The sequence below is a fragment of the Semicossyphus pulcher genome, unplaced genomic scaffold (assembly GCF_022749685.1).
Source record: "Semicossyphus pulcher isolate SPU_LCO1_2020_fin unplaced genomic scaffold, fSemPul1.0.p SCAF_2, whole genome shotgun sequence".
Classification (NCBI taxonomy): Eukaryota; Metazoa; Chordata; class Actinopteri; order Labriformes; family Labridae; genus Semicossyphus; species Semicossyphus pulcher.
The window spans coordinates 22543677-22563046 of NW_027211693.1; the positions used below are offsets into that span (position 1 = coordinate 22543677).

General features: G+C 42.7%; 1 protein-coding gene across 2 annotated transcripts in view; it reads right to left on the reverse strand.

Annotated features, from left to right (window-relative positions):
- Positions 1–1708: 1708 nt before the first annotated feature.
- Positions 1709–19370, reverse strand: part of gabrb2a (gamma-aminobutyric acid type A receptor subunit beta2a) — a 36567-nt gene continuing 18905 nt past the window's right edge. Inside the window, exons 5-10 of one of the 2 annotated variants that reach the window (XM_069670617.1) lie at positions 13515–13597; positions 8645–8782; positions 8270–8422; positions 5484–5728; positions 4894–5034; positions 1709–3754 (exon numbers count right to left, since the gene is read on the reverse strand). In XM_069670617.1, coding sequence (XP_069526718.1) covers positions 3398–3754; positions 4894–5034; positions 5484–5728; positions 8270–8422; positions 8645–8782; positions 13515–13597 — 1117 coding nt within the window. In that variant the 3' untranslated portion in view covers positions 1709–3397. The remainder of the gene's footprint in view (positions 3755–4893; positions 5035–5483; positions 5729–8269; positions 8423–8644; positions 8783–13514; positions 13598–19370) is intronic. The other variant, XM_069670618.1, reaches the window with a different exon arrangement.

Consider the following 19370-nt stretch of genomic DNA (forward strand, 5'->3'; position numbering starts at 1 on the left):
GAGAGAGATGGACCTTTATTGTAATTTTTAAAGGATGCCTCGCTCCATCTTGCAGGTGATCATTCAAAAACGTAATGATTTCCTGTTTTGTCCTTGAACAGCTGACACAGGCGGGTTCATCTCTCCAGGTAAGCACAGCATGTTTTTTTTCCATCCAAATGGTGTACAGCAGGGGAGTGGCGTGATGCGAGTGTGCCAGACTCACCCTCTCACCCGTCCCAGTCAGCTCTGGCTGGGTTTGGCTTGGCTGGCACGCCGATTGCACAGTGGCGCAGCTGCGAGTCTGCACTTCACACACACACACACACACACACACGCATAAAGAAACAAAACACACTATTGGAAACCAAACACACACACACATGACTCCACAGAGCAGAGGTCTGTGCATTCCTAATTACTGCAGTGACATGGAAACACTACAAAGTAGAAAGCATCTGCCTTTCCCCTCTCTAACATGTCAACACTAATGCCCTTTTTGAACAGAGGAAACGAGAGAGAGAGAGAGAGAGAGAGAGGGAGAGAAAGAGAGGGCCAATTTAGCACAAACCATCTGTCTACTGTAGTGAGATAATACATCTGTTATACTGAGAGGGAACAGTAATGTAGAGCTGATTTTTACCGCTGCATGGTGGAACCTGGAACAAGGTTACATGTCACGTTACATCAGTTTTAACACCACTTTGCCTTTTTAGGGAGTTTTGCACTTAGAGTTTTTTACTCCCAGAAGAATCAAACACACACATAGAAACACACACAGAAACACATGCCACGTGCAGTCCTATTCAGAGTGAGGAAGCGTCTCTTCTGTCTTCTTCTCTCAAACTCCGGCTGGAACAGTCTCTCTCTCTCTCTCTCTCTCTGTTACATTTTAATTTGTCCTCCATTTTCCTGAGCTCAGGGAGAAAAGTCCACTGCTTTTTTCAGTGTTCTCTGTGTGTCTGAGTCTGGACTGAACCATTTAAAGCAAACTCAAAAAATCTCAGTTTCCTGCTTATATCTCTATTTCTAATTCACACTGATCGCCCTCCATCTGTTGGTATCTCATTGTGTTCCCGGTCCTCTGAGTTCCAAATCAAACATTAGCTGCACATTAGTCCCTGCTAGAACAAAATCCCTTTTTAAATATTAAATATTCAGTGTTTTGCAGCATCAAATATTCAAAAGCATCCATTTAAGGGCTGTAACAGTGGTCAAGTCAGTGCAGAGCAGAGCCGTGCCGGGTGCAGTCAGGAGGATGCAGGGAGAGGTCGAGGCATGGATGGATGGATGGATCGCTCTCTTTCTTGCCCTTTATTTTCTTTCTCCTCCTGTCTTTTTTTTCCCTCTGTAGCAGGCGCTCTTGCAGCCAGCGGGACACAGTTGAGTCCACAGAGTGCCTCCATATATCTACGGCTCTCTGCGTTAATGTCCCCCGAGGCCGAGGCCGACGCTCAGCCCTGCTCAGACCCAGACCACCACCGCTGCGGCCCCTTGCTCCGACTCCTCTGCCTCTCCATCCATTATGCAGCCAATAGTCCCCAGCTGCAGCGCTCGCATCCCTCTATTCACTCTCCCTCTACATTTGCTTCTCTCGCCTTCCTTCCCCCTGCATGCATCAGGTTTAGTGGCTCGCTCACTCATTCAGACACTCAATCAGCCATGAGCCCAGTCAGTAATTACAAACAGCCGCACATCCATCCGGGGACACATAAAACCGCCACCCGCGTACGCTCTTATTGAAGTGATAGACTGAATTGAGTTTTAATTGAATTTAGATACATCTTCATAATTGCTGACAATCATTACACAAGATATTTACAGTCATTATGAAATATTACAATTGGAATTTACAGAAACTTTGTACAAAATATGCCTGACTTCAATGCCTGGATAGTGGGGTCCTTGTTTAGTCATTTCTGGAGAATAAAACATTGACCCAAAAGTCACTGGTGTCTGGAAGTGCTTCAGTTTCAGCAAGTAGATGCTTTAGAGTCCATTAAAAAGAAAGAAAAGAGAGAAAAGTCCCAAAAGTACAGAGTCAGCAAAGTTGTGAATCGTGTTTTTCTTTTTCCTCAGTTAAATTGCTCTTTTCTTTTTTTCTCAACTGAATGAACATTTGATCTGTAATTCAACTGCAAAAACAACAACAGAGACCCATTTAAATAGAATAAATCCATAATATTTACACAATAATGTGAGTATTGATTTATAAAAATGAATCATCTCTTTTTCTTTAAATATGATTTTTATGTTTATCTACAGATTTTCAAAACAGAAACCTAATCACAATGAAACGCATCATACTTCTATCATTCAAATCTACTGATAATGATGATTGTGGATTGCCATATTTATGCAGCAACTCTGGTTGCAATGAAACTCAGCTCATCTCACAGCAAAGTTCTTACACCAGCTGAAGTCGTGTTAAAGCCTTTCTGAAGCTCCTCACACAATGGCAGAAAGATCGGAGGAGTCACATGTTCGCTTTAAAAAAATAACACATGGTGAAATGGGTTCGATTCTGTCAGCACAGCAAAAAAAGCAAAAAAACATATACTTGGCCAAAGCGTCAGTGTCCAACAGTCCCGCTCTTTTACCCGACAATATGAGACCTTAAACAACTGAAGAAGCTTTGTCTGTTCAGCATTGGCACCATTAGAGCCTCACAGGGTAGTCCAGAGAAAAGAGCGCCCCCTGCTGTCCGCCTGTTGTCATCCAGCGATGCTCAAATCCACCCGGGTGGCCTGTGCTAAGCCAAAGCTGCAAAATGATACCTAACAGACCAACTTTTACTAGTAAAACTAAAATACTTTGCGCTCCATCATCATCATGACTGAGATGCAAATGAAATCAAACATAAGCATGCTTTTAAAGGATGTGTTTGATATACAGTAATTATAGGAAAATAGACTATCAAGGATGACTCCTTTAAAATCATTTATAAAGCTTTCCTGGATGCAGACAGCTCGGCTACGAAGTAAATAGATACTAAACAAAACAAATCCTTAAAGTATATGCAAACACAAGCATAAATATTTGATCCACAGAGATTAAGCTACGAATGACAAATATTAGTGATATATTGAAATTCTGGAACAGGCACCATTTCTGTCTTTTAAAACTCGCTCTTCTTTTTCGAGTGTTTGTCCGTCGCTTTAAGGTGTTTCCCAAATCCTAAAAGAGTCACTGCTGACTGAAGTGTTGGGTGCTGCTGCAGTCCATCCAAAAGTCTTTGTAATCTCCTCACTTTTTCTAAAATGAACCAGCTAAAAAAGTTGGTGCACTGTTCATCTTTCACGCTGTCTCTCTCACATCCTCTCACTCTCTCTAGATTTATTCATCTGCTCTAAATCCCCCCTCCCCCCCATCTTCTTTGCACGCCCGCCACAAAGCTGGCCGCCGGACGCCGCCGGGTTTAATGGACGTAGTAGAGCCAGTAGACGACGTTGAAGAAGGAGAAGACGGTGGGGAAGATCATCCTGGACCACTTATCGATAGAGTTCACGTCGGACAGGTCTGGGATATTCACCTTGAGCTGGGAGGCCCGTCTCCGTAGACGCGACTTCTTCTGGGCGTGGCGCTCCAACGCGCTATGGCCATAGTTCTGGCGGGCCATGGCTGCCCTGCGGTACTGCAGCGTCGAGCTATCGTAGGCCAGCATGGTGTTGCGGGGGTCTCCAGGTGCTCCCAGGCCCCGGGACAGATCCCCGGCACCACCCATCTCATTTTTCATCTCCAAGGTGCTGAACAGGATGTTGTCGTCGGGAGTCATCTGTGTCAGGGCGTAAAAACAGGTGGAGCCATGAGAAGTTACTGCCAAAGGAAAATCTAAACGTGTCTTTAATCAAAACTAGCAAACTGCTTTAAATCAAGAAGCTACGATACTTAAGTCACTGTGTAAATAATACTGATGAGGTGCTATAATGGGTAATGCAAATGAGTCAAAAACTGTGTCACTTACAGTGAAGAAATATTATCAGTACTTTAAAATATCACTAAATAAATCATTGATCATCTGTTAATCAATATCTGAGTGATAATACGACCACAAGACTATGAGGTAACATTCCTTGGAAGAGCACAACGCACTCCACAAACTAATTCTCATGGAGAAATCTTCATTGTCATCTCAGAATTTCAACCAGAGTGTGGTTAAAATTCTGTCGATTCACAAGACAAACTGAATAAAAAAAGAGAAAAGCAAAAGGAAAAAAATGTGACAGGAGAAGGTTGAGAGAAATAGTAAGGACTTTGCAAAGATGGAGGAGAGGCTAAAAAGGTTCGGGGCAGGTCAGGAAAAGACGTTGTGGGAAGTGAATTCGGATCAACATTTCTTCATCCATAGCCTGACTTCTGAGGAGAAGCGTCCCTAAAATCCAATCCTGTCCCGCTGTAAATGGAGCTGGTTGTATGTTTTGTGTAACTCACTTTGAAGCGAAGCCACTTTTTATTTTTATTTTGGAACTATTCATCAAACTGCAAATCATCTCTTTCTCTTATCTGACGTCCATGTTTTGTAAAATTGCTTCACTTGGTCTTAAGAGAGTTATCACTTGCCTTTGAGATTTTACAGCATTTGTATCTACATGATTTTATCTTAAGAGAAGCTACTGATGTTTTCTTCTCTCTTGCCGTATTTGTTGTCATTTCCCATCAATTTAGATTTACAGCCCAAGTCCAGATTAAATCAATGCCTGCAGAAATCAAACTGCTAAGCCATGTTTGTCAGGAAAATGCATGAAGAGCAAACCAAGAGAGGGAAAAAACACAATGGTGGGAGTGATGATCAAAGTTGCCTTAAAAAAATCTATAGAAATCAAAGAAATGCACAAAAACTACAGCATTTTCCTCTGATCGGGATTGATTCAGATTGATGACATTGTTAGTTTTGACTTTCAAAACCTCCAGTACCTTATTTCTTTGCTCGCCTAGTCCTAATGCGGCATCGTCCACAAAGATGGGATCCCACATCGAGTCATATGCGTCAATTTCCCTCTGTTTCATTCTGGCATACAGAGCATCATCTCTCTGAACTACATTTCCCACCAGCCACTGCAAGCATACAAAATCAGCACTGTTACTTAGGGGAAATCGTAGCTTGCCACACTCAGAAGGAAAGGGTGTTTTGATTTTAAAGTTGTTCCTGCTAACTTTGAATACAAAGTAAGGGGAAGGCTTTGGCACCACAGCCAGTGATTTTTCCAAGGCGCCTTGCCCTTTGAGAGACACAGAAATATGGAGATAAAGAGTAAGCCAATCATTGCTTCTGCATTCACTCTTTCAGATCGTAGTCTGAGTAATAAAGAAGATACACAAGGCTACACCAGTGAGAAACGGAGAGCTAGAGCAGAGTTAAGAGTGCTGGAAAAGGACATAAAGCATTGATCACAGCATCACATTGACCTTGAGAGGAGAACCAGTCATTTGCGCTCCACAGAAACAAACACACACATTAACCGACAGCACAGATACCTCTACACAACCTTTGCCTGCACATGTACCTTGTTGGGGTCGGGTCTGAGCTTCTCGTTATTGGCCGTGGCTGCTTTCTCAGCCGCCTTCTTCTGCCGCTGGGGGCCCTGGCCGAAGAAGATGTAGTTGACGAAGGCGTACTCCAGCAGGGCCAGGAAGACAAACACAAAGCACCCCATCAGGTACATGTCAATAGCCTTCACGTAGGGGATCTTTGGGAGCGTCTCTCTCAAGTGGGTGTTGATGGTGGTCATGGTCAGCACCGTGGTGATCCCTGGATACCACAGGTCACACGTTTAGAGAGAAAGTGAAGCCTTAAGATGCTGTAAGACATTTTTTACCATCATCCGTACTGTGAAAAAGGTGTTGGTTATACATCTGACTAAAGGTTATGACAGAAGAAAGCAGCATGGCTCTAGGGATGTTGATGTCGTCCAGACTGAAATATCTCATCACTTATTGGATAGATGAAGATGAAACATCATACAGACAATCACGGTACCCAGAGGATGAACTCTACTGACTTAGGGGATCCCCTGATTTTGTCACCAGCGCCACCAGCAGGTTGACCTTTGTAGATCTTGCTTACACTGCCATGATATGTTATAGAAACACTCATGCTCCTAATACAGAGACTCATTTGGTTTTTTTAAACTTAAACCATAATTTGGTCAAATGGTTTTCTTATTTTTTCGATAATAGGAACAAAAATCTGCTAAACTAATGACCGTCAGCCTCTGCTCTGACCTGTTCTCAATGCTAATTGGACAAGTTAGGCATGCTTACAAGCTACACAAGGATGGTCAAATAGTCAACATAATACATGCTTAAAGAGGGGGTATTATGGTGTTTCACATTTAAAGACATATAATGTTACAATGTTGGATGTTCAGACTAAACGTGGGTGAAGTTTCAAATCTGTTGATAAAAGTATGTTGGAGTAATCCCCAGGCTTCTCAGCTCAGTCTGCAGGCTGCTGTGAGGGCCAGGTTTCACACAGTTTTTTCTTCACGCTGCACTTTGTGACTTCTGAGAGCTGGCTAATCAGAAGAGAGTGGGCTTGTAGGGGCGGGGTTTCTTAAAGGGACAGAGCTGACTGAGTCGTTTCAGGCAGCGGCTGTATGAGGGCCTGCATAGAGCACCAGTGTGTGAAAAATGAGGAGTGTTTTTTAAACTGTAAATTATGCGAAGTTACTCCACAGGTATCACAGAGTGAAATATGAAGCTTGAAATTAGCATAAGAGCCCCCCTTTAAATCGCATTATGTTTTAGTTCAAAGCACTTCTGGGCCGTAGCACAAGCTAGCAGAACAGCTAGCACAGTCAAGACCATGTAGATATGTCCAACATCAATCCCTGATGATGGTATTGTGCATTATTTTTACTGCCATTGTTGTTTTAGTCCAAATCTAAGTGTTTGAATATCTGCGCTGTGCCCTTAAAAGTTCACGATTTAATGTAAATAGCTGTACAGATGACCGGCATACAATCCCACAATGCTCTAAATCTTAGAGATTTAATAACTACAGTCAGGCTCTACACCTGTCAGTGACGATCTGAAATTGCCATGACAACAAGTGTCCTAAATCTAAATGTACTGCTCTCTTTGCAATAAATGATTGTCTGTTATAAATGTAGTTGTAAAAAAGAGCAGGTGTGTCCTATTTCATGTGAATTTGCTTTACATCGAATTGCGATCAGGTGCTCATCTTTAAAGGATGTGTGTAAGTGCATTTGTTTATCATGTACAGTATATACTGTATTTATAGCACACACACAGGCCTGACAGAATGTGAACACATATGGATAAAAAAGATCGAAACCTCCTGAGACTTAAACTGTGTGTGTTCATGTGTGTTTCATGTGATTAATGTTTATATTCGATCGGACACAGAACGAAGCGTAGGCTATATGAAAAGCACAATGTTGTCACTGTAAACATCTGCTATTACTCACAGCACGATTCACCTGTTTTTTTGACATACACGCATTGTGTTTGATACATTAGTCATCTGCATGCACAATCTGCATTTGGTCAGATTCACACGTATTATAAATAACCCAGCAGCCAGCAGTGTCGCTGTAGCATGGAGCCTCGTCTCTCATTGGCTGCGCCGCCTCGCTGCACGTTCTCAGGACGCTGGGAGGAGGCAGATCTTTAAATCACGTTACCCTCCGAACGCACCGTCTGGGGCACCAAACCGCATGTGTCCCACTCCACAAAACAAATGGTGTGTGACAAGAAGGACACACATAGAGCTCAAAGCCATGCTGTCTGCCGCTCTGACCTGTCATACCCGAGTTTAACACTAAAGGGAGGTTTCATTGTTTCTATCAGTGCTAGTTTGACATTGGTGTTAAAACACTGACTCTTATGTGTGATGGGCATTTAAGCTAATGTTGCCAACTTTCATTCGGCTGTAATTTAGCCGAGATCTGGCTCTGATAAGCTCCGACCAATCAGAAGCTCCGATAGACAGACAGGCAGAGAGAGAAAGACAGCACGCTTCAAGGTCGAGCTGCAGCGCTGCTCGCTCTGCATGAGTCATGCATATAGTCATCTCTGAACAACAGACATTTAGCCAGGCAGCCTATCACACACGGCTATCACTCACATGCTTAGAGCTAATGATGGGGCGAGTAAATGCTGGGAAAACAAAGAGTCAAGCACAGATCATGACACACACTATAATGTACACATATAGGCACATGTACGGGGCTCTGTGTCTGCTAAACGGCCCTTTTGATGCTCTGTTATCATTTAGCTTTGGGTTATTTCTCAGGGTCACTGTTCAGCAGCGGCGAGGCGGTCCTACCCAGGGCCACTCTGGCAGCCGAAGCATCATAGTTGATCCAGAAGGAGACCCAGGAGAGGATGGTAATCAAGATGGAAGGCATGTATGTCTGCAGGATGAAGTAACCAATGTTCCTCTTCAGTTTGAAGCTGAGGGACAGGCGGGGGTAGGAACCTGAAGGAGGCACAGGGAGATAGGAAGGGGGACAGAAATAGTGTTTTGTCTTTGACTTTGGCAACATGTTTTTTCCATGTTTGGATTTTCTAAATAAAACCTCTTTGGACTCTTTTTTTTTATTACACTGAAATGACCTGTTTTCAACCCGGCGTAACAGCCTGTAAATGAAAAGGTCAAAGTTAACAGCTCAAAGACGAGCTGAGCTGTTGTGTTGGGTACCTGTAGAGAAGACCACGTTCTTGGAGATGAGTTTGTAGTCGACTATAGAAAACTGAGGCAGCTCTATTCTGTCGACCCCGGACACGGCGCCGTCTCCACCTCGCCAGTAAAACTCGATATCGTCCGTGGTGTAGCCGTCTGCAGAGGAGAACAATATCAACGTCTATTAAAGGTCTAATACACATCATTGTACAGTGTGAGTAGTGATAAATGTCAATGTAAGAGGGGAATATGTAGAATTATATACATATTTTGGGGTGGAGCATTTTGATTGTGAGCATGGTTGAAGTGAAGAAAAAAACATATACCCTATAAAACATATGAATAATATATAATATATAATATATATAACATTATAATATAACTCTACTTAACTAATAACTCTTACTTTTTTTGACATACATTGTAAATGTACGATAACGCAGCAGCAAGCGGGTACTTTCAGGATGGTGTGTTCAAATGCAGGCTGGAAGCTCAGGAAATATTACTCTCTTTGCCGTAAGCCACCAAACGTGAATTATGAAATGCAAACAATTACATTTTTAACTTTCATATAGGCTTATTGTTGTTTTATATACCTTTGATTTTTCAACAACATAGCTTAGCAGCATAAATACAATGTTGTGTAAGAAACTCAAATCCTATTCAGAACAGAACTTAAATTGAACAGTATTTGATCAGCTGCATCACCCACACAGACAGGAAACACTCAGCACAACACACAAAATGCAGCAACATGTTCACTGTGATGGATTACAGTTTGTTTTCACTTAACTTTAAACAATGCATGTAACTGCAGGGTGGGAATATGAAACTGAGAAGTCACTAAGAAGTAGGAAGCTGTAAGACTTCTACATAGCTGCACATGCATGTATATGACGACTCAGTATGGATGTTTATAGTAGAGAAAAAGAAACAGCACTAATGCATATAACAGGCTCAGGACTACCGCTGTTGTTGCAGTGAGCAGCAGAGATTTAGAGCTTCATGTGTTTGTTGCACATGGATGCAAACGGATGCAGGCGCAGTCGTTGCTGCAGACCGTCTCTGACATGAACAGCAGCCATCTCCACGCTCTGAGCTCTACTTTGTCTGCCTCGCACTCAAAATAGAGGCAGTGACCTATTCAGATGTGATGAATAATTAACGTCTGAGGCTTTGATTTTTAAAAATTAACACATTTTTTCTTTGTTGCAGCGGCACTGACATTCAAGGTGAAGTTAGTCACGGCGCTCACGTCGGGTTGTTATTGGTTGGAGAGGCAGCTAACTCCACCCACAGGCCTTTTTCACAGCACACATTTCGGCTTGTGGTGGCAGGGAGAGCACAGGAGTTACTAAATATATCCGTGGCTCCTTTGCACATGAACCTGCATGCACAGTAGACGAACAACATTAATATCCTCCATTTAATTTACTATTATCTCTGTTATTCCTACAGTGACGTGTAGAAATGCCAATGCTTTGAAAAAAGGTTTATTAGGGCTTCCGTCCCTGATGTGGGTTTAGGAATGTAATTATTGCATTGTAGATAGTTAATGTTATTTTAAAAAACACTGAACGCAACAGTAAGATGAGAAATCTATTTTTTACAGTGTAGATATCACATAACTTTTTGGGAGTTAAAGAACTGATCCCAATAAAAAGGATACTAATAATATATAACGTGACGTAAACATCACCTGCTTACACTCCACTGCACAGATCACATCTGTGCGGAGCATTAAGGTCTAGGACTAAGGTCATTCCCTCACATTAATATCTGAAACCAACCTAAACATCATGTCTTCTCCATCTCCCCACTGTTTAAGGTGTAATGTGCCCTCTTTTAACTACGTCATCTCGATACGCCCTCATGTCTTACAATAACGGCACTTTAGCATAAGCACCCTCTCGTGCCGTGGTTCTCAACTGGTGGCGTCGCAGAAAAATTCTATGCTGTGCTTTTATTTTGAAGGACACGTGTTTCCTATTTCATGCGTGCAGAAGTGTAGTTTATTCACACTGCATGTCTTTACTGATCGTGTAATCCCAGCTACAGTTACATTCTTGAAATTCGATGAGCCCTACAGGAGTTACATTTATGTTGCACTTTTGTAATTTATTTCTATTTATTTATTTCTAAATGAATGAATTGTGGTGGAAATACAGATTTTCCTCTTACACACTACCACCTGCTGGTCATTTTGGTTGACTATTATACTGTTGTGTTTTGTGATGTTTTTTACGGAAGCCCTAAGCGGACATGCATCCATACATTTTATTTCCTCAGTTTTCCCATGATGACGAGTTTTCCGGTAGTTTTCTCGAGATCCTAACTTATTTATGTCGTTATCTCGAGATAACTAAGCTGGTTTTCTCGTATTAAGGGGTTTAATTTCCAGTGATCTAGAAAACCAAACAACAGGTCACTGTGATATTACAGACCAGGACCTGTCATGCTGCCATTGCTCACACTAATGAGGAAAGTGAAGCCTGGTTCTATGTTTGTTTTGTGCTTTTGCAACTCTGATACGAGCTATGATCATCTGATACAGTGGTGCAGTGTTGAGACAACGTGATAAATAAGTCAAAGTCTCTAGCAGACACCCAGAAATCACTCGTTATCACAGGAAAACTGAGTAAATAATATGTACGGATGCATGTCCGTTCAGGGCTTCCGTAGTTTTGTTTTGTCTCACCTCCAAACTGCGGAATTTTTCATTAAATACATTTGAGTGGTTGAAAAACTTGAAAACTTACATGTACTACATTTGGATGGAAGCCTTGGTCCGTGTGATATTTAGTCTCTCTATACACTAAATCTAATCTAACAACAGGTCCCAGATATATTTTTTAAAAAGGAAAAATAATGTAGTTCTTACAGCTGGTCATTGTAGTTTTTTTTGCCAACAATATGCAAACAGGAGTAAACTGTGTATTTGTGGGGATTATTTTCAGCTGTGGATTGATACACATCTGGTGAGTCAATTGCAGCAGCAACAAGGATCTGACTTTCACTAAACCACAGTGCTCATGTTCATCTTAATAAAGTAGCACATTAGCCAGTTTAACACTGAAGCAAATTCATTTGTTTTAATGTTTTTGGATGACAGAAGCTCTTTGGACAGAAGAGGAAGCAACACTTTGGCTCTGCAGGAAGTGTTTGTTAGTAGAATCGATCCATTGTTTGTTTTGGGATCTTTATTGGATTAATTGGCAATAAGAAACATATTAATTGTTCTTTAATTGTTGCATTTCTTGCGCAGGTTCAATAAACAGAAACTGAACTCATCGCAGCAGTGGTGCAGCTTTAGAGCTTAATGTGTTTGAGGCGGAAATTGTACACCAGCACATACAGTAAGCTCTCCCTCCTCGTCTGCATTATCATTATCGCCGCCTTGTGCAACCCAGCATCACCCCAATTAGAGCCGAGTCCAGCATGCTGCTGTTTTGATGTGCGGCTCAGTTCAGTTCTGATCAGCCATGACGGGCTGGGATCAGGAGGGTGTCGAGGAGCGAGGGGGTTTTGGCATGAGGAGCATCGTGAGGGAGCTTTTATGGCCCGTATATAACTGGTCAGTCAGTTTGTAGCTCCATTAGCTCTGGACCATTGTCTCTGCACGTTTTGGGAAAGATGTCAGTGTGTTACATCACTGTGCTCCTCCTGGGCTGTCATGTGAGTCCCACAAGAGTGACATGAAGAGAGAGACAACGCGGCCCTGAGATATGCATGCATGTGTGGGTGTGTGTTTGCATGTGAATGTATGCAAAACAATAAATCTTTAGTGTTGGAACAGTAGAAATCAATTATTGCTCTCTGCAGCCGCCATGTGAGACCAGCGGCCTGAGCTGCAGCACCGAGCTGCTGATGTATCATGGGATCTGCGGTTTTAAGACTTGTGTCCGTTAAAAATGCATCAAGTTTATCAAGGGAAGTGAGAGTTCTCTGGGCTCATTAGTCTGAATAAAATAGCACGCTCTGGCATGAAGCGATTCCAACGTTAAAACCATTGCCAGTTAATCCATATGAGAGCAGATACTGCCTGGTGATCAAAACTGGAGCTGTGTGTGTGTGTGAGGGAGGGGGGAGTGTGTGTGTGTGCATTTTGTGTTGTGCAGCCTGAGAGAGGAGGAGGAGGAGGAGAAAAAAAGAGAGTATGAGTGATGGAGAGAAAGATAAAAAGGCTGGGAGAAAAAAAAAAGAGGATGAGACTGTGCAAAGAAAGGAGATGAGGAACGGAAAGAGGGAGTGATGAGGCGAGAGATGGCGAGCATAATGGGAGGGGAGCGGCGAGAGGCGGTTCTGACCCGCGCTGTTTCTGTGCCGCTTTACGCTGCTGGCAATGGTGTGATCAAACCCGGAAAGACTGAGCCCTACACCACATCCCAGCCCCATAATCCTTTTCTCCGGGGACCCAGATAAAACACGCAGAGGACCTCGTCTTTCCCTCTCATGTTGCTCCACGCTCCCTCCCTCCCTCGGCTCGAGAACGCCCGATCACGTACAATTACAAGCTCCATGTGAAACGAGCTCTTTGTACTGTGCAAACATGGAGGCACTTTTTCGGGGAGGAAGCTGCACATAACATCCACTATCAGCACATCCCTGAAACACTGGACCTAATCAAGCTCCTCCACGCCTTGGGAAGCCTCTGCAGCTGGAGTTGAATTAATTAGGCTGGATGTTATCAGTCAGTGAGCCATTAGTGATGTTCCTCTTCTCGATGCGTATCTCTTGATATCTCATCAGCCTTTCTCAGCACTTTACATGCAGTCTTATCAACCGTCCTCCTACCTTGGCCCAGGAGCTGCATGCGTACGTGGGATCTGTTTAAATCTACGTCTACGTGTGGGCGTGAGAGGCGGTTGTCAGGGACAACGGTACTTACAGCTTTCGATCTCCAGGGTGCAGTTTTGCTCATCTAGAGGGTAGCGGCGCAGGTCCATCATGCAGGCTGCAGTGGTGGTGATCCTACACACAGAGTGGGAAGGAAAGTAAAGGATTCATGGAGGCAGCCAAAGAAGCCCAGTTCATTTCATGTGACCTTCACAGCAGAGAAAGATGTTCATGGAAAAGCATGACAAATATGGAACCAAGAATACAGGTTCAAGCGACAGATAGGTGAATGAAGACAGAAATCTAAGAGAGTCGTCCCAGCAGGAGTTCAGTGTAATTTAGAGTTGGAAAAATCAAATAAAAATCATCCAGTAGATTTTCTTTTTCTGCCTTATTAACATGTTTTTTCCTATTTCGAAGGTCTCTGAAGACACCTCACACAAACATCTCAATCCTCACATGTCATAACTATTCTGTTCCTCTGGTTTCCAGCTGCTGCCGTGCACAGCTTCCTCTTCTGTCTCAATTTCTGCTTTGATGCCCTTTTTTTTTTTTCCATTTTGTCTTCATCTTTTATTTCTATGTTTACTTTGTGTCTTAATGTTGGATTTTTGCTTTTATTGTCCTGTGTGCGCAGGGTGGGAGTAAAAATTGAACCGCTCTCATTGGACCGGCCTGTATGAATAAATCAGGCTGAATGAATAAATGAATGAATGTTTGTAGCAACTGATTTAACAAGTGAAACATTTTCCCCCATCAGACAAGCAGGAATACTCAAATGTAACATGACATTAGCATTAGCATTAGCTTTGCAGACTTTTATCCCTCTTGAGCTCCTACAGAGGAGTTATTTGTTGTTTTTAAATATGCAAAATACTATGGACAATATTTCAGTGTGCTGTCGTTGTACACTATTATTATCAACAATTACTACAATTTTCCTTTGCTCAATAAAGTCCTAATCTTAAAAAATGAATATTAGGAAAAAACATTTCACTGTTTTAAATCAGTGCACATGTTGTATTTTGCATTGTTATCGTGTTGCATTGTAAACATGTGTTAGTATGAAAGGGCAAAGTTCATCTATTTCTTGTATACTAGTCGTACGAACTGTGTTACAATTAGTGCTGTATGTAGTTCTGAGTTGGGAAACAGTATTGGGTTTATTTTCGTCCCATAAGTAGGTAAAACAAGAATGGGGTTCAACCTCTGGTCACACAGTCCTTTAATAAAGAGCGGCTGAGCGTGAGCCAGCCGCGGCCGACAGGTTCACTCAGAGAGACGTACTTCCTGTTTCACACACACACGACAAGTTGGCCAGCGCTGAGACGGGCTGGCACCCGGCAGTGCCAAAACCCCCGAGGCTGTCTGAGAGAGACTGGACACACTATTTAACTACAGGGACTAAATGTAGCATCCTCGACTTGTAAGAGAAACACACACACACACACACACACACACACACACTGATTGATATAACAAATGATAGCATCATGTGACCATTAACAATAATAGCAGCCTGTGGGAGAGTTCCCAGTATGAAGTACGTGTCGTGACCTTGGCTTTTTCCTTGTCATAGCAGCTTACTATCAGTTCATCCGTCTATTGCTTCAGTGGGTCATTCATCCAGAGCTGACAATGGGAACTGTCTGTGAGTAAACCTGCACCAACCCTGAGACGTTATTGCAAGTAAACAGATTATACTCTTACAATATCAGGACTTATTAGTCCTTAAATTACATTTATCCTGGTTAAAGTGTAAAAAATCTGCCAGCCTTATATGATGACGTGTTTCTATTCAAATCAGCTGTTTAAAGAGATTTTCTTCATCTCAGGAATCTTCCCTATTCTGTCATGAACCAGGAAAATCATAGAAACAAGTGTTTGTACGGTAGCCCTAAGCGGACATACATCCGTACATTTTATTTACTGCATTTTCCTGTTACAACAAGTAATTTCTGGTTGTTTTCTCGAGTTATCGCAGAATAATAACGCGTGTTTTTCGTGGTAACGGCTAACGGGTCACTGTGATATTACAGACCAGGACCTGTCATGCTGCCATTGCCCACACTAATGAGGAAGGTCAAGCCTGTTTCTATGTTTGTTTTGTGCTTTTGCAACTTTGGGGATACGAGTTATGATCATGTGACGTTACAGTGGTGCAGCGTTGTTATCTCGAGATAACAAGATAAATAAGTTGAGATCTCGAAAAAAACAACAGGAAATTACTTATTATCACAGGAGTAGATTCAATGTATTGATCCAATGCATGGATGCATGTCCGCTTAGGGCTTCCGTAGGTTTGAAAAGAGTGTTATCTATCTGGACTTACAGGTTTTTTTTCAAAATAAGGTTTTGGACTAGAAGCAACAAAACTGACTTTTAATAGAAGGTGGATGTGAACGAAACACTTTATGAAGACATGTGTAACTTTGTAATGCAATACACATGAATATAAATGTCAATTTTGCTGTTAATCATTTAAGAAATTTAAATGACTTTATATGACAAACCTACAGAAGCCCTCAGCGGACATGCAGCCATACATTTTATTAACTCTGTTTTCTGTGATAACGAGTCATTTCCGCTTGTTTTCTCAATGCTGCACCATCGCATCGTCAGATGATCATAACTCGAGTTGCAAAAGCACAAAACGAACATAGAAACGGGCGTAACTTAGCTCTTTAGTGGGCACTGGCAGCATGAAAGGTCCAGTCACATCACAGTGACCAGCCTGTTGATTCGTTTTCTGGACTGCCAGAAAATTATCACGAGAAAACAAACTTTATTATCTCGAGATAATGAGATAAATAACTTGCATGCACGTCCGCTGAGGGCCTCCGTAGTTTTGTAAAAAAGAGTGCAGATCTGGACTTGCAGATTTTTTTCCAAAATAACATTTCGGACTAGAAGCAACGAAAATCATTTTAAATAGAAGTTCGAGAACGAAACACTTATGTGTAGTTTTGTAATGACACTTAAATATAAAAGTCATGATTTTGGTAAATCATTCAAGAAATAAAGAAAACGATCTGCGTCCTATAAATGAATCCAGCAAATTAGCTCAAAATTAAATGAATTGTTGCAAAAATTGAATATAACATTAACATACTACTGTACTACTGCATAACACAGTCCTGCTGATTGATCGTAAACATTGCACACACTCATTTCCCTCACACTTACTCACTCGTTAAGATGGATCATTTTGTAATGTATAATATAACTCTTGTTGTGTCCACGTCTGAGCCATTCTAAAATCACATTGTGAGCTGAACACATTTAAGAAACTCTTCCCTGCTTAACAAATAAGAACAAATTGTAGCAGTGAAAACTAAATCACAATATATTTCCCCACTTAACTTCATCGTATCTACAAACTTATCTTGAAGAGTGCTTTGTCTTTAATTATTAAGAGCCAAAGTTTATTTGAAATCCTTCTACATAAGACTTGCAGCTCCCCGGGGTTCAGCTTGGCAAGTTTAGGATTTCATTTTTTGAGCTGTAGAGACGCTCCGTCTTTCTCTCGCTCACACTCAGCCTCTCTGTCTCTCTCTCTGCCTCCTTTTTCTTGCTCTCTGGGCTCTTATATAAGAGCCAGTTAGCAGGGCCATGGTGCACTGGGGGATTAACACAGGAGTCTTATTTCTGTCCTAGTTTACTGCTTTTATGGCCACAACTTACTGGGATGTTTCTGCTCACCAGCCGCCCGCTCATCACTCACCATCAGCACCATCAGCACCACTAAATCATGGCGGTGGCATAGGAAGCACAAGGGAGAAGCGGAAATGAGGCCAAAATGGCAGGGGTAAAAATAACAGTCTATTTATAGCCCACCTACTTCATCAGCAGAAGTCTCGAAGCTTTTTTGTCTGAGACTCCGCATCACTGATCAAGAGCTAATTCTGCATCCTCTGGCCTAGCTAGCATGTCCGATACCCACGCTAACAATTAACACACAGCTAATCACGAAGGAGGAGGAGAGAAGGATGAGGATTTCTCTGCAGGATTCCCTCCCCATCTTCTTCTTCTCTCCTCCTCCTCCTCCTCCACCTCTTCGTCATCTCCGCTGCAGCGAGAGTCTGCAGCAGCAGTGATCATGAAGCGCAGGCTTGTTTGCTCTTCATCAACATCAGGGCCAGTCCCTCTCCCTCATCCCAACCTGCCGGAGGAGAGGCCGCGCTCGAACAGATCACGCAGATTCAAACACGCTACATTTGCTCTGCGTCGGAGCTGACAGGACATGGAGCTCTAAAAAAAGGCTGTTTTGTTTTGTTTTGGGTTTTTTTTCGCTTCTGTGCATGTTCCCTCACATTTCAGCCCGGGCTCTGTGTGTACATGTGTGTGTGTGTGTGTGTGCACCCCCCCTAAGGCAGCCTGTGCACCTTTATTCCAAATGACCTTGTTTACGGACATAACACAACCACCACAAATTCCCAGACAGAATCTCATTTCGAGGGAGCATGGTAGCAGAGGCCGATGCAGGCGGAGAAGCAGGTTACAACCCAGTGCTTCCTTTAATTAAACTGACATATTATTACGGCATACATGGACACTGCGATGGAGCTGGGAGTTAAATTAAGATGGAGAAGCTTCCTCCATTTTGGATCGAGAGCCCGTGTTGAGCTGAGGAAACATGGCACGCAGGATTGTCTCTCCCTGCTCACGCACTGTTGCCAAATCTGAAAATAAAATGTCTGCAGTGGCAACAAAAAGCGTCCAGCGTGTTCGAGCGCATGCCAAATCACAGGAGAGGCTTCGTGATTTCAAAGTAAAAGCACATCTGAGCACATACGACACACACGCCACCCTGGCTGATGAGTAGTTTGAGGGAGAGACGGATAACTTTGAAGCTCGTATTGATTGTATTGCTTATTTAAATCCCTCTCCTCCTGCACTCAGCAGCTTTCTCCTCCTGGCCATGCGATGTCATCTATTGAGCCGCGGAGAGGAGCACTCCTCGCCCTGACAAAAGAGGACGTCAGTCTCCATCGCACAAGGATATGTCCTCTCACAAAAGGAGTTACAATATTCACAGAGGAGAGAGAGAGACAGAGAGAGAGAGAGAGGAGGGAGGGGGGAGCAGAGTGAGGCGAGGGAGGAGGGAGAATCCTAACAATTTCTCCATTTTGAATGAAGTCTGACCTTCATGTCTCTTTCTCTCTTTCTCTCTCTGTGAATTTGAGCGACATGCATCAGGAGTCATGCACTGAGCGTCTTCGGTCTTTCCTCCTCTTCCTGCATAAAATAAAAGCCCAAGTGTAGTTTTTTTCATCCTGTGTGTGTGTGTGTGTGTTTTCTCGCAGTCTGGGTGGGATCTGTGTTATTGGCTGAGACTTTTTTCAGGGTCCGGGTAATTAGATCACACTGCCTCTCCACCAGAGTCAAACCGAGCTCTGAAGTGACAGTTGGAACTGCTCCTCCTGGTAATTGAAGAGCAGGATTTAGCAGGATTGGGATGCACTATATATCCGGGGAATAGGGAGTAAACAACACCCTCACCCTTCCTCCTCCGCATGCACCCCAAAAATAACACTCGCCCACTCATGCACACCCAGATCCAACCCACACACACACACACACACACACACACACGCATAAACGCCTCCTGCAAACTAAACAACACTGTAATCTATAAGTGCTCCCCAGGTACAGTGTTAGCTAATTTCAGTTAGTTCAGCACAAATCCTCGTTCACCTCTGAGGCCGATAATATGTTTACTTTAGCTGCTTAATGCGTAAAGATTTAGAGAGACAACATCATAACTTATAGCCTGACAGATTTACTAGTGTTTGAGGTTTCAAAGATAGTAAACAGGAAATGAATTCATTTCAAACTTGTGTTATATTTAAAAATCGATTTTGAAGCGTTTATTGTTTGGGTTTTAAGGTGCCCATGATACGCCTAT